The sequence below is a fragment of the Acanthochromis polyacanthus genome, chromosome 10 (assembly GCF_021347895.1).
Source record: "Acanthochromis polyacanthus isolate Apoly-LR-REF ecotype Palm Island chromosome 10, KAUST_Apoly_ChrSc, whole genome shotgun sequence".
NCBI lineage: Eukaryota > Metazoa > Chordata > Actinopteri > Pomacentridae > Acanthochromis > Acanthochromis polyacanthus.
Genome location: NC_067122.1, coordinates 14,058,853 through 14,074,282, shown reverse-complemented (window position 1 = coordinate 14,074,282; position 15,430 = coordinate 14,058,853). Strand labels below are relative to the sequence as shown.

The window sequence follows — 15,430 nt, the reverse complement described above, 5'->3', positions numbered from 1 at the left end:
TGAGCCTCCCCCTCAAGACCCCATTAAAGCAAAACCCAGGGTCCACAGGTTTGATATTCATCGCCTGGGCAACCTCTGCCATCAACACATTTCGTGCCACGTGAGAATGATCACAGCTTATTAAAGTGGAAATAATGACTGCTCTACCTCCGGCATGAAATATTTAACAAGGACAAAGGAGATGGCTCAAAGGTGATTCATATCTATGTTGAAAGGAGAGAACGTGGACAATACCGTCTATACAGGAAGTACAGATGGACCTTGGTTAACCTGAGCTTAGAAGGGACTGTCGGCGATTGAAATTTGTACCTCAACGGAAGCAGAAATAGGAGAATAATGGCAGAAGGTGCTGTGAATTAATGATTATTAGATAGTACAAAGATGTTGGTATCACAACAAGATGCATCCAGTGCACTACACTCTCCTATGTCTCACCTCATGGCATTTACAGTGCACACAAAGCAGACTTATGAATCCAGGTTTGAAATGTATGTTTTCCTTTTTAAACGTCATTTCATTTTAATCATTTTCTCTCATTCCCAACTGAGCTCAGAACATATATAGCATCCAATTTCTGGTTGTGAAATTATTGATGTATTTTTCCTCCTAGCCTGGGTAAATTAGCTTTTTTGGCCCCTTGGGAAAATCGGGGAAGAGGAGGAAAGTGAAAATGTTCTCCATCAAGTGTGATTGAATTGGATTTTACAAGATGAATTGCCAGGACAAGAGTTTATCCCAATTACATTGCCAAGAGGCTTCAGTCCTGCTGTAGCTACTCTGGTCAACAGCAATTAGGGTCAGCTTTGAGTTATCAGGGCCCGTCATTGTGAGAAGATGTTTACAATCTGAGCAGAAAGTGGCTCAATGCAACAGGCCAACATATGCAACCGTAAAAAGTGGTTTGTGGTTTGGGCCAAGATTTTGTGAAATTACAGATCTGACAGCCAAAACACGAGCAGAGCAAAACACAGCTGTCTTTTCCATTGCCCACACATCTTTTAATCTAGTGGAATACAATGCAGACTGCAGAGACTGTGTCTGGCTCTTTGTGTGGCCATCCCTTTTTCTTTCTCGCATATTTTTTTCTTTGATGTAACCTGTATGATTTGCTGATGTTGAAACTCAGCATGTCTTTCATCTGTCTCTCATGAAGACTGCACTTACCACAGACGGTGGCAATAAGGCTGATGACTGGCACACAGCGAGGTGGTATTTAATCTTACCTTCCCCAGACTGGGGCCCCACAGATATCTCAGGCTGAAAACGCAAAGAGCCAAAATCAGAAAGACCAGAGCCAGGACCAGAGCCACTCGCTGATAGGTGTGGTACTTGGCCTTCTTCTCTTTTCCAGCCTCAACCTGCAAACAACACAAGTTCTTAATATTTATTTGGTTTGTATGTAAGTCGCCACATCATTCATCACAACCTGATTGAACACCGAACTGTTCCTTAAGGGAATAATGTGGCATTTTTCAAAATATGCTAGATGAGATTGAGACCACTTTTCATTTGCCAGTTTAAGATAAAGACTTGAAAAGCAAATCTGCTTCCTGTGAAGCTGATTAATTAACATATTATGTCTCCCTTCCTTAACAGCTTGAGGTCGGTAACACTATTTTGTATATTTTTGTGCCAATGAATCATAATATGGTATTTAGGGTGCTTTATCAGAATTTTAAGTGGATATATTTACCTCTTCATACACTGAGGCTACCTGTTTGCTTCTTTTTCTTCATGCTATGCTATGCTAACTGCTGGCTGTAGCTTTGTGTAGCTGTGAATTGGGAGGAGCTTCTAATTGTGGAGGGGTTTTTCTCTGTTCTGAATTCCTATTTCAAAAACATCTTTGGTGTTATTCAACACATGTACACAAGACTCTACTGCATGATGTAATGTTCATGTAACCTCTATTGAATAATTACCAACTGGTATTGTCATAACACTGGAATTTCTAACTCTGATACTATCCTTTGAAAAATAAGAAAAAGCATATTGATATCATTGCCACAACACTGAGGACATGAAATATTACTATCATTTTATATGAACCATAACTCACATTCAGGTAGCATGGAAACTGATATCTCGCTACATTGTTTTTCTCTCGAGGCGAATCATTGCAGGCCAACTAGTCAAGTTTCATGGTCGCTCACTGTGATTATTGATGTATGCAGACATGACTGCCATGTGAAAGCACACCATAAGAGCTCATAAATAATAAGCCACTTCATGTAGCCCTCAACCTATTTAAAAAATAAAAAATCAGGAACAGTTATTCCAAGTTCTGTTATGTAATTATTGATATTGCAGTTTTAATTACACTCCACTCTTGGTTATGTGTGATGGCCGGAGGGCCCACCCCTTTGGCTCCTGGCTCCAAACAGCACTCCTGCTCTTTTCTTTATCCGCCAAAACAGGTTGCAGAAGCTCTGCACCTACTATCTTTATAACACCGTAACACAACACAATTCAACCGGAGCGAATAAGAAGAACACAACACTTTGAGTGAATGATAGGAGGCAGAGTTTGTCAAGTTACTTTTCAAGAGAAGGTGAGTGTGAAGTTGCTGCTGGTTTTGGTGTATTAGTACAAAGAGAAATAAGTATTGAAATAATTTAAAATATTTAGAATCAGTATACATGGGGAAATTAGTATTTTCACTACATTGTTATTATTTTGTCAAAAAAAAATTTTTTTGGCCATTGTTTGGTTTTGCAGTTAACTTGCTCCAATCACCATGAACCTCGACTGCTGTTGCTAGGTGGCAAGAACCTTAGTGAATCAGACCAATAGTAACTTCAATATCCTTTGTTGTTGAATTTCTTTACAAAATAGTTGCCAAATTCCAAACAGATCCAGAAATCAAATGTGAATTTGGGTAACCTGCAGATTATGTTTTCAGTTTTCTATTTGTGTAGTCCAAAGAGGCACATAACAAAACCTAAAGCTCTGTGATTGGATGTTTCTCGCCAAAAGGCACCTTGAGATTTGAAGTTGACTTCTTGTCTTCTGTTTTTATGTACACAAGCTTGTACTTCTTTTTTTTCTCAGAGAACCACATATTCTCTGAGGCAGTGGTTTTTGTTTGTATATTGCCTGAACTAGCTCTTCCCACTTCGAAGCTTTAGTTGATATTTCTAAGGTTCAGTTTTCTCCTGTATTAGGATTGTATTTACCCAAAAAGACACTGTTTGATTTGACTGCTCAACAGCATTTATCCACCAATGAGGCTGATGATGACAAAATTATAGCCATTCCCATGCCACGTGCAGACAAGAAGAGGCAGCTAAAAGTGTCACAGAAAGGTCACATTTATTAAACTTTTCTTCAAATTAAAACTCTGCCCGCTGTAGTCAATTCCCCAAGCTTAAGGCCACAAATTAATAAAGACAGGCTTTTGTTCCACCAGAGCTCCAGCAGGGAGAAAATGAAAGCTACTCATTCACACTGGACCACTTTTGAAGGTCTCGGAGGACAACAGAAAAGCAGATATGTAAAAAAAAAAAAAAAAAAAGAAAGGAAAAAATGGAGCCAACTTCAATTAGCAAAATTGGTGTTGCTTATCTTCATGTCTTTTAAAAATGATGATAAAGCAGCTTTGGTTTTCTATTGTGGCTGAGGTTGTTACAGTAGTTAAGCTGTGGTAGACTGGACAGCACTTTAACATACTGGCTTTTTAATATAATATAGAGGAATTAATTCTGAATAATAGTAGCATGACTTTTTCTAACCTTTGGACTTGTTTTGTGTAAAAAAATAATTAGTCCCAGTAGTTCCAAAATGCATATTTCATATGCCTTTTTTGTTCTTTTGAAAGTACAAAATGTAGGTGGCATAACCAAGAGGCATAAATATGATTTAGTAATAACTGCATGTGGATGCATTGAATTTCTGGTTGGTAAATACATTAGCAGCCTTGGAAGGGACAGAGGATACATTATTCAAGATAGCTCTTAAAAACTTAAACTATGCCTTAGTCATTAAGGAAATCTATACTCCCACCATTTGTTATTTGACATTGTAGAGTAGCCTCAGAAATGTCAGGCACATCAAAGTATTGTACATTCCTAGAGCATGATGAAAAAACAGAGGGCCACAATCAGGGAGCCAGAAATTCCATATACTGTGAATTTCTCAGAGTACAAAAAAAAAAAAGTGAGAGAAAAGAAACGGTGGCTGAAATCCTCTGCTCTCCTGTGGCAGATTGCATAAGCAGTGGAAACTTAACTGGAGGACAAACCTCTCTCTGCCTGTGCTTTGAATATCGAATACTCAGAGGAAGGAGGTGGGATTGAGAGACAGACACACAGACGGACAGACAGACAGAAATAAAGGCACGGATGGAGACAGTGTGAGCAGTCTGAGTGCACAGCAGCCGCCAACTAGTGTTTAAAGGTTTAGGAGTTCAGAATCAGCCAGGCAATTCCTCCTGAGCTTTGTGAGGAAGAGTGCCTGGAGCCCCCTGCTGTTATCATGCAAAGAAGGAGCACTTTCTTGAGAAAACAGCAGAAAAAAAAACAGAGGTAGTCGACATAAACCAACAAGCTGGCAGTAGTTTATCACACCAGACCACACTCATATAAGCATTTGAATTTCTGTAAAAGCTATTCTGAAATAGGAGGCCACAGGTGATTTTAGAATCATAACAAATTTCCACCACTAATAGTGTGTTCACATAGAGTTACTTTTTCTTTGCAAAAGAGTCAACTTTGTCATACATGCATACATCCATACATACATACAAACATTCATACAAGGACATAAATATAGTTCTATATATGATACTGTGCTGTGAAGGTGTTTATTCATTGCTTTATTGTATGCAAACAAATATGTCAAAGAGAAGAAAACAGTCCTCCCCCTTCTCATCTTTAGAGGTAAATTCTAAATAAAAAGCAATTTTTGGTCTACATTCATACTCCTTTCATTTGGATTTTGCACGTTTGAAGCAAATAAAATGGTCCGGGTAAGGCGAGTGGAAATAAAGGAAGGAAGCCAAGGTGAAAAGCCAAAAAAACTCAGAAGGAAAATTTTATATTCTGAGAAAAACCTCTGATCACTCAGCAAGACATCTTGTCACACTTGTTTTTGTCACTAAAAAGAGGCAGACTTCTGGCATATTTAGCTTAAAGTGTCCATTAAAAGATCACTTTTTTTTTCTTTTTAAATCACTGCTGCTGCAACCTGCACTTAATTTATTGAGCTGTTAAATTTTAAGGGGGCTGATGCTCTCCTTGACATTGCAAAGACCTAAAATTCTAGTCCATATTTTAAAAAGACTGTGAATGATGCAGTTGATTTTAAACTGTTTGTGCACTTAATTAATTAAGTGGAGAAAAAAATCTGACATAAAAAGAAGAAAACTGACTCACATCTTTCCACAGAATCTGTTGACTGCTGGATTGACTGCTAGCCTCCATGATGCAAGCCCGCTGGTGGAATCTGTCCGATCCTCTTAGCTGAGGAAAATACCTATGCTCTGCAAGGAAAAGAGCCCCAGCTTCATTCCTCTGGTGAAACTTGGGAGTGTGCTGAAGGGGAGGGAAGTTTCAGATGGAGTGGAATTACTGAAACATTTGTGATACCCATTAAAAGCAAGGCAGATGTCTCTGCTGCTTGCCTGCTCCCGTTTCAAAGGTGGAAAAACCACAAACAATTTCAGGCTGAAAGACAAACCCTCTGTTCAATAAATTACATACTACACTTCGATGAAAATACTGTAGTTATGCACTCACATGAAACCTGCTTGGAGGACACAGAGTTGCAAAATAAATAATTATATACGTTTTCATGGATGTGTGTCGATGCACTCTGTAGGCACCATTTATCTTTTCTGTATTATTTCTTTGAAATAAGAAGTTCAAGTACCGTCTCTCTGCTTTTGTTCCCCAGTCATGAATCTGCAAGCTGAGAAAAAGGAAAAAAAAAAGTGTTCAAGGAGCTGAAATGACTGAATAGCAGCATAACAAAAGAATCAACCTTATAAAATGAGAATAATTTGCACTTGTGCACATACAGGAAGAAAAGAGGAATAAAGAAAAGATTGTTATCTGAGAACAGAAGTTTATAGGTCGGTACCAGACATGTTTTAAGGCATCCAGAGAAATATTACATCTTCTCCTCTATCGCTGAAAAATCTAGAGTCTATAAAAACACAAATATTGCTCATTTCACGACCTAAATGTAGATGTATCTGGTGTGTGGCTGCTTGCATGGGTATCGTTATTGAGATGATATTTTATCCATCGAAGGAGCCCTCCACGAGATGGAATAAACACAGCACACCTGTAACAAAAGGCCATCTGAAAGTGATCACTGCAAAGACCCAGCAGAGCTTCTACATCATTTTCTACCTGTTGGATACAGTCTTAACTGAATACTGCATCCTCAGTGTAGCAGAGGTTTCACATTTCTACCCCACACTGTACGTCACACTCTGAGCCCTGATCAGCTCCCAGTCTGGTTGCGATGTGATAAAAATCATGCTGGTCACACTCAGATTTAAGGTAAGCACAGAGAAACTTTACCTCTTCAGCTGATAAACGTGACAGCTTCTGGTTTCAGACTGTGCACGTACATATTCTGCACAGTGAGCCCCAAACATCCAAGCAGAGTGAAGAATAGCACATTTTGGAGTGGAGAGAAGGAGCTGATCATTAAAAACTCACCCGTTTAAAGTCGGTGCTACAATTTTTCTTTTTTTTTGTTTACATACTGTATCGTGCAAGCTCAGACTTTGTTGTGGGAAGTCTCTCGGTTGGTCTTTGGATGCAATTAGTAGTAAACCAGTTTTAAGGACTCACAAGGGAGGGGTTAAATAACACATGCAGCAACCGGAGCTCCTCAAAAATTGGCACCCTCAGAACTTTATGCAGCTTTTGGCAAGCTTAACACTGCTGTCTGATGGTACCAAGTTATTTATCTCAACTGCACCGTGCACAGTAACAGGAATAGGTTTTGAAGATGACACTGTGACACCTACAGTTTTTCTTCCCTTTGGACACAGCAGTAGTGGAAAAGTTAACCTTGTTCCATTACTGTTTGTTTTATTTAGGTTCACAAAATTCAGTTTTGGGTGAAATATGACACAACAGTAGAGTCTCAAATAGCTTGTGTTTTTTTAGTAGCCTACTGTTCTGTAAGTCAGAGCTTGTTTCCAGCCTCTGCACATTCAGCCACAGATGCACAGGACTCTGCTGTGGTTCATCTGCACTGGAAGTCAGCAAAGTCAGGCAATAAAGACCAGAGATTATGATGATGACAGGCAGGATTAGAGCCAGGATCTACTGTTGTGCTGGCATGGTATGGCATGATACCATTGCTGTTTTCTGTAGAATTGCCGTTTCAGGTGTTCATATTAGAAACAAACACAAGAAAGAATGAAAAACCATAGACTGTATATATAATGGACGTAGCATCTGGCTCCAGAATTGAAGCCAACCCGGAAGTGTCAAAAACTTGCAACATCACGCCGTCTGCTAGGGTTGGCTCCAAAAAGCTTTTTCTCCATAGACCCCAATTCATTTTTGGAAAAAATAAAATTCGATAGACTGATTTTCTACAGCTCAGGATTTTTTCCTGTTAGTTTTCATGGTCAAAATGAGAGATCAGGTGGCCGATCTTAAAATAAATCAATACTGAATTTTAAATAAATCGTTAAAGTTGGCGGAGCCAGGGGGGCGTGGCTATACTTGATAGACAGCAACAGAAGCCTCTGCGGTAAAATGTGGGCGGGATAAGAGAGTCTTCAGCCAATCCTGCCCCTAGCTGCTCTCCGGTCCAGTCTGTTTGATGACGCTTTTTACGTCACTCGCTCCAAAAAATCCAACACAGTGACTAGGAAGTAGCAAAATCCGGGCTTCATTTTCATGAAACCATTGCATTGAAACCAACGGGTGACATCACGGTTAGTTTATGCCTGCGAAAAACACGTGCCAGCCAGTGTTGTACTCTTGTCCACTATAAGAAATGAGCTAAAATACTGCATGATTCTGCAATACTCTGGAGTTCATAAACACCACCAGTTTTCTTAACAGCTGTCTAAGCTAGTGATTTTGTGGTTTAGGGATAACATGGATTAGTCTTGCATAGCCATAAAATAGTGTTCTGGCTTATTTGTATTTGTTTTCAAATCCATTACAATTGTACTGGATGTGGCTAAACCAAGGATGCAGGAACAGTGTCCCCTTAAAATACTGAAGTAGGAGCTGTTGTGGCAGAATATTTGCAAGCCTGGATGTAATCACTGTCATTAAAATGGCTAATTTACTGAAAAAACAGATTTCAGGCTGCTGTTCTGCAGATTCAAGTCCTCTGCAAACCTTTGCAGGTTGCTGCCTGAAGTTTGTTGTTGTTGTTTTCCAAAGTGAAGGAGATTTTGAAAATGGAAGCATTAAATGAAAGCCTTGTGAAATACACTATATTGTCAAAAGTATTCGCTCAACCAAATAATCACAATCAGGTGTTCCAATCACTTCCATGGCCACAGGTGTGTACAATCAAGCACTTAGGCATGCAGACTGCTTTTGCAAACATTTGTGAAAGAATGCGTCACTCTCAGGAGCTCAGTGAATTCCAGCATGGAGCTGTGATAGGATGCCACCTGTGCAACAAATCCAGTCGTGACATTTCCTCGCTCCTAAATGTTCCACAGTCAACTGTCAACTGTATTATAAGAAAGTGAAACTGTGTGGGAACGACAGCAACTCAGCCACCAAGTGGTCGGCCACGTAAACTGACGGAGTGGGCCCCTTAGTTCCAGTGAAAGGAACTGTGAATGCTTCAGCATACCAAGACATTTTGGACAATTCCATGCTCCCAACTTTGTGGGAACAGTTTGGAGCTGGCCCCTTCCTCTTCCAACATGACTGTGCACAAAGCAAGGTCCATAAAGACATGGATGACCGAGTGTGGTGTGGATGAACTGGACTGGCCTGCACGGAGTCCTGACCTCAACCTGATAGAACACCTTTAGGATGAATTAGAGCTTAGACTGTGAGCCAGGCCTTCTGGGCCAACATCAGTGTGTGACCTCACAAATGCACTTCTGGAAGAATGGTCAAAAAATCCCATAAACACACTCCTAAACTTTATGGACAGCCTTCCCAGAAGAGTTGAAGCTGTTCTAGCTGCAAAGGGTGGACCGACGTCATATTGAACCCTATGGATTAGGAATGGGATGTCACTTACATTCATATGCAAGTCAAGGCAGGTGAGTGAATGCTTTTGGCAATATAGTGTACTTATACCCACCACAGTCTACACTTGGTGAGTCAGACTAGGTTATTATTAAACAAAACAGTTAATGCAATCAGTGTATGATAATAACACCAAGGTTTAATAAGATCTATAATATCTTTACCTCTTGCTTCGCTGCATACTGTATTTAGACACTCTACTCTTTAACACGGAATACAATCGTGAGATGCTGAATCATCCAAATCCTTATGCTCAAGATACTAGATGCTGAGTTTTTGTTTTTTTGTTTTTGTATTTTTTTTTTGCTTCTTTGCGGTCTTATGGGGTAGTGGTAATATAAACTAGGAGTTTCTTGATAAACCTTTGAGCTTTGTGTTATTTACACATTACAGTCTCATTCCTGGGACTCCCACATGCAATTTCTATTAGGTGTATTAGATGTAAGCTTGATTACTTGGTGCCACTGAAGCTCAGATGTGCCAGTATGCCACATGGGAAAGCAGTTCCCAAGTTCACAGTGTGGGAACACTGAACAGTTCAAAAACAGGAATGCCTCTCATCTAATGGCTTAAAAGACAGTTCAACATGAATAATAGATTCAGCTGCTTTTTAGAGGAATTATAATGTGAAAATACAATACAGTGCACTGTATTGGATGAGCAATGATACCTAAAAACACACTTTAAGATAATACGTTGATGTTGACATTATGTATTGAACAATTTCTGCATTTGTTTTCTACATTTGCAGCCCATTGCATTTTCCCACTTTGCAGCATTTGTTCTTTGTGCTTTCTTAGCTTGCATGTCCTTTGTCTATTTGCATGTGTTTTCTTATGCTGAAAGGCCAATCTAGGTATGTCTACATCATAGATAATGATATATGTGTAATGCAGTTCACACTTTAGCAAGTGATTGTTCAGTTCTCATCTGTTCTTCACTCATTCCCTTTTTCACCACTCAGCATTCTGTCTACCGTATTGTAAAGCATTAGCAGTCATCTTAACTTTGTCATCACATTGCCATCATTGTCAGCCACAAGCTCTTTGCAGGCATACGGCACCGCATACCTCAGAGTGTCCTTACAGCATGCCACCTGTTCTCCCTGTTTTAAGACAGAAAATGCACAATGCACAATTAATTTTATTTGAAGACATCCCAAGGGAGTGAAGGCTGCGCCATCAAAGCACACCTATGATTTGCCTATTTACACAAACCACCTGTCAGTCTTTTTTCATGTCATCTGAGATGGCACACAAAGCAAAAGGCAAAATGTGTGTAAAAAAAAAAGGTTTCAAAATAATCCTAGTTTATTAAAAATACAATTTCACATCCTAAAAGTTCCACTTCACACTCGATTTACAGAAGTGAAAACCGGCGGCTCGGTCAATACCAGCTGAAGTGGAACATTCCGGGTAAAATTGGTCAACCTGCAAGCCTTTAGTGGGGCAGGCAACATTTGAGCACATATTAAGTCTGTCAGATCTGATAGCTGTGGGACTTCGTCAGCTCTTTCCCATTGATATAAATCTTCACAATTACTGTGACATTTTGCTTGGCTAAATCAAGTGGCAGGTCTTTCAGAAATAGTGTTGTGTCAGCAGCAGTGTTGAGCATCCTGGGACCCTCATTCCCCCGATAGCATTCAGCAGCAGGCAGGGGCTTTGACACCCACAGAATAGAATAAACAGCAATTTAGTTTGGAGTGTATACCAGATACTCACAGATTAGAGCAGAGGTTGATGGGAGCAGCCTTAGCAAACCAGGAAGAATCGCAAAATAAACATTTACTCTATCCTCTTCATGCTTCGGTCCCGATAGCTTTGATAGGAATTTTTCTCTTTTGTATTTGTCACTTTTGCAAACACAGATTGAGCGCTGTGACCAACAGCGAGGCCCATTACAAATCCAACAGACCAAGTTGGATTCTGTGAGTTTTTTTTCTTCACATAAATAAGCTGTTTTCCGTCAGACAACAGTAGTTCTGCTCAAAATGACTTGTAGTACTTCAGGCATGCGCTTCCTCTAGTATATTTTTCTCTATTTTGCAGTGGCCATCTGGAAAAAAGATGTTCCTTGTTTGCTTTTTTTTAACTCTTAAGCCAGCCTCTAAAGCCTTGTTGAGCTTCTGTCACTCAGAGAGAAAGCAGCGTTGGAAACCCACACATTTCCCACGTGCACGTCCACATTCATTAACAGTCCCTTCCCACATGAAGGGAGACTGTCACAGCTAAAGAAAGAGAAAAAGATGCAGAGAGAATATGTGTAAGTAAGATAGAAGTACTGTACTGAAAAAAAAGGAAAATTGAGCAGGACTGAGAATTTGTCTCTTTCTTGCTCTCTTCTTTTCTCACTCACATCGACAGTCAAAAACACCTCTGTGGATTGAATCCCATTTTTGAGTACAGAAACTAGGTCCGTACAGGTCAAATATGACACATAATCCTGTGTGATTTGATTATCCGACTGCTGCCTCGACGCAGCTATACCATCTCAGACTGTCATTACCGGGGCGGGAGAGGTGGGGGCAGAATGGGTTCAACATGAAGAGGCAGTCACGGATCCTGGCTTGGTCTAGACGAAAAATCTGAGAGCCTCCATCCGTCATCTTTCAGGATTCTCCTTATGCTTCAGTGACTGTGGGAAGGAAGTGTACCTCTGCACAGGAAGCTTCCACAGCGCTCCGTTTCCCAGGAGTCGCCTGGCTCTTCAGCAGACTGTAGCAGAGGCCTGACACATCTTGCTGATATACTACTGCAAATTCTTAAGTGCGAAATACTCAGTGAGGCCCAGCAAAGCAGCAACACTCACAGGTGAAACTGTGATGCTACTTTTGATCTGTCGTATAGCACAGTATAGCATAGTGTAGCGTAGTATAGCATTTTTGTAAATTAGCAAATTTCAAACTAAATTAAAAGAAATGGAACATTACAATATTAAAACTGTATTTGAGCTGCAGTTGAAGGAAAATATAGTTTCAAATAAATCTTGTTTGTCTTTCTTCATTGGTAATGGTGGTTTACTTTTGTGGATTCTATCAACTTGAAATTACACTTTGTCCCTTTTAGATAATATTCTAATTTCACTTTCATTTGTTAAATTCCCGTTATGTTTACTGCTTCTTCAACATTGTGTGTCTGATGTCATGACACCTACATTTCTTAATTTTTTTGGCAGCAGCTCAACTGCTGTTTTAAGATCACAAAGTAAAATAAATGAAAGAACATGAAGTGTGAAGACAAAATTTAGTTTTATATTTTATGTTTGAGTGAAGCACATATTTAATTTGGAAATGTTAAAAGCTTTAAGTTTCCATGAAATGATGTTGCAGCACTGGGAACTAATTATTTCATATATATATATATATATATATATATATATATATATATCTTAAACCAGTGCCATAAACAATACTTGTTAACTTCATTTAGATAAACATTGTTTATCATCAGTTCTCTCTTACCAACTGAAGCAATTCATTTAAGTTGGTTCAACAATTTTGATGATGTAATGTAGACAATTTTATTGGCCAAGTATTTTCAACTCTGATGGTGTCAGAGGCTGTTTACATTTGATGTAGTAAACTGCTGGTCGCCACTGGCTTTTTTGAAAAATACTTTTGAGAAAACACACATACAATATGTACAATACATTTCATCCTAGTGGATACATAAAAACAAAACAATATACAAAATCGCATCATTTACTTAAATTCCCTTTAGAAAATGCAATCTTTCACCTTACCCCTTCATTGTATAAGAAGATAAAACTCCACTGTCTGAACTTCTTAACCCAGTTTTTGAAGTCAGGCCAACTGATCGACTTGGACACTGAGTTTTGTCTTGACTGTTCTGCTCAGACCATCTTCTAGTACCTCAGGCTGACACAGACTCCTCCAGTGAACATTGCTCTCAACGTTTAAAGACAACCCAGATTAATTCCAAAGTCATTCTGTGGTTGACATTGACAAATTAGTCTTTTCAACATTGTTATCTAAATTTCCCACTTTCCTCAGAAATTTTCCCTTCTTTGAGAACAAATCAAGTGGATTCCTCAAAAATGGTCTGAATCATAGTTCTTCTTGAACTGACTCTCTATTTCCAGTCCAGAGATTCATAACACCTAGCTCTATAACTTGCAATAACTGATGTTTTGGCCATCTGGGGTCTACGTGGTAACTAGCTGTAAATGCACCACTGACATTTTATCTCCCGTTATGATCACATGGAAAATTTTGCAAACTGTTACTCATTTGCACGTCCAGCACATGTGCAGCCTATAGGTCCAAAATGTAATCACCTAGCTTTACCCCCTACCTTCAGAGGAAATTATATGGGTCTTAAGCTGCTAAATATGTTCACCAGGTTGTTGTTAACTTTGTTTTCGTGCTGTTTGGTGGGAAGATCAGTGAGTGTGTTTTTAGGACGGCTGCCTCCTGCAGTTGGTGAAAGTAGTAAGACTAAACCAAAACTGAAAAGTCATGGCCAGAAAACCAAAACAATTAACTGAAAGTAGCTATAAAGCTGTGCAGAGATGTGTGGAACTACACTTTCACATGGTAGTTCTCTAAATGTTCTACAAATTCCACACACAAGCAGTCATTTTTATTAACATTGATTAGCCATTTTAAGATGCAACTTGAATCCTCCCCTCTCACAGACAAAGATGCCCTTTCAATTTGAATTTGCTTTCGAGAAGAGATGTGTAACGCCTTTAAATGACTGAGGATTTGGTATTGAAGCTCTGCACCTTGCTGTGAGTGCATTCTGAAAGTTAGAAATGAGGTCATTTGAGTCATTTAACCAATTTTATTCAGCAATCATTCCAGACGGTTATCTCTAAGAAATAAATCTTGAACTGGAAATGGAAAATGTAGTTATTATACTGTGAATGTCAATTTCTAATCACTGAAACATTGGCACCCACTGTCTATAACTGACTCTTAAGAAAAGGACTATAAACAGGAGTTGGAGGGATCATCATGCACCATCTGTAAGGAGTTTATTTGACATACTGTGGAACTAGATGAATAGGAATGTGGATTATGGAGCTGCAAATCTTCCCCAAGTTTATACATTCATTTCCCAAATCTCACCTTGAGAGTAAAGCTACTTGCCGGGGGATTTTCTCAATTTCTTGCTTGATGGGACAGGTGTATTTACTTACATAATTGTATTCCTCTTGCAATTTATAATGCAATTAAATATTAATACAAATCTGAGTTTGAAGAGAAGCAGATCTGGGAAAAATTATCTAGACAGCAATATTGTGAAATTGTTCTTCTTGCTTTGCAACTTTTTCAATCACCCATAAATGGAACAGATGCAGTGAAAGAGAAAATATTCTGCTTCTTAGGATGCATTGGAAATGGTATTTCAACAAATAAAGCACTCTGAGTGAAAGATAAAAATAGGTGCAGGTATTTTTCACTGTGATGATCTCGACTCATCTTGGCTGAGCTTTGTTTAGTTAGCAGCAGAGCTCTCTGGGGGAACGTTGAGTGGTGTAGTCAAAGTGGAACTCTCCTGAATGAGCTTTGAGCATCAAGTCCCCAATATCCCAGCATGTGCACTGCAGAGTCAGACAATAGAGCCAAACGCAAGTCATAGCCAAATCGTAATTACCTCTGCACCCTGCAGAAGCAGACCAATTGACTCCTCTAGATGAATGACAACAGGTAAAGGGCAGTGATTAGCCGCAGGCCTCAGAAGCTTTGTTTGGTGCAGAGAGAGAGGAAATTCTTTATATAGGGCAGAAGATATGCTTCACTTATTACGCTCTTATTATTTTGTGGACTTATTATGGGCACAATTCTGCTCAGTACTGGAAACTTGGCTTCTCAAGGTTGACTGGTGGTGCACAGACAGTCTGGTACATTCAGATACTGCATCAAACTGTGTTGTTTGTAGACAGTGTAGCAACGTGACTGATTATGGAATTATTCACTAGATACTGATAAATACTTATAATGGATTAATAATTGATTAGTTTCCATGATATTTAATTATCTGGGCTCATCGACTGTCAGTGATAATTTAAGTAGTCATTCACAAATAATGATAATTGGACCGCAATGAATGTTTGTTGCTATAAAAGCACAAACAAAGATGTCAGACAATCTTTTGAATTATGATGCTCTGCAGTCTGTTGTCTTCTACAAACAAAACCGGCAGTGGATCTAATAGCTCAAAAAAAAGGTAAAGGAGAGGATTGGATTTTAAATTCTACTCTGA

The 15,430-nt window shown here is 39.2% G+C and overlaps 1 protein-coding gene across 1 annotated transcript in view; it reads right to left on the bottom strand.

Annotated features, from left to right (window-relative positions):
* The window catches only part of tnmd (tenomodulin), a 60,600-nt gene extending 55,095 nt beyond the window's left edge, over window positions 1-5,505 (bottom strand). Inside the window, exons 1-2 of the mRNA XM_051954779.1 lie at window positions 5,373-5,505; window positions 1,224-1,358 (exon numbers count right to left, since the gene is read on the bottom strand). Coding sequence (XP_051810739.1) covers window positions 1,224-1,358; window positions 5,373-5,420 — 183 coding nt within the window. The 5' untranslated portion in view covers window positions 5,421-5,505. The remainder of the gene's footprint in view (window positions 1-1,223; window positions 1,359-5,372) is intronic.
* Between the last annotated feature and the right edge of the window lie 9,925 nt (window positions 5,506-15,430).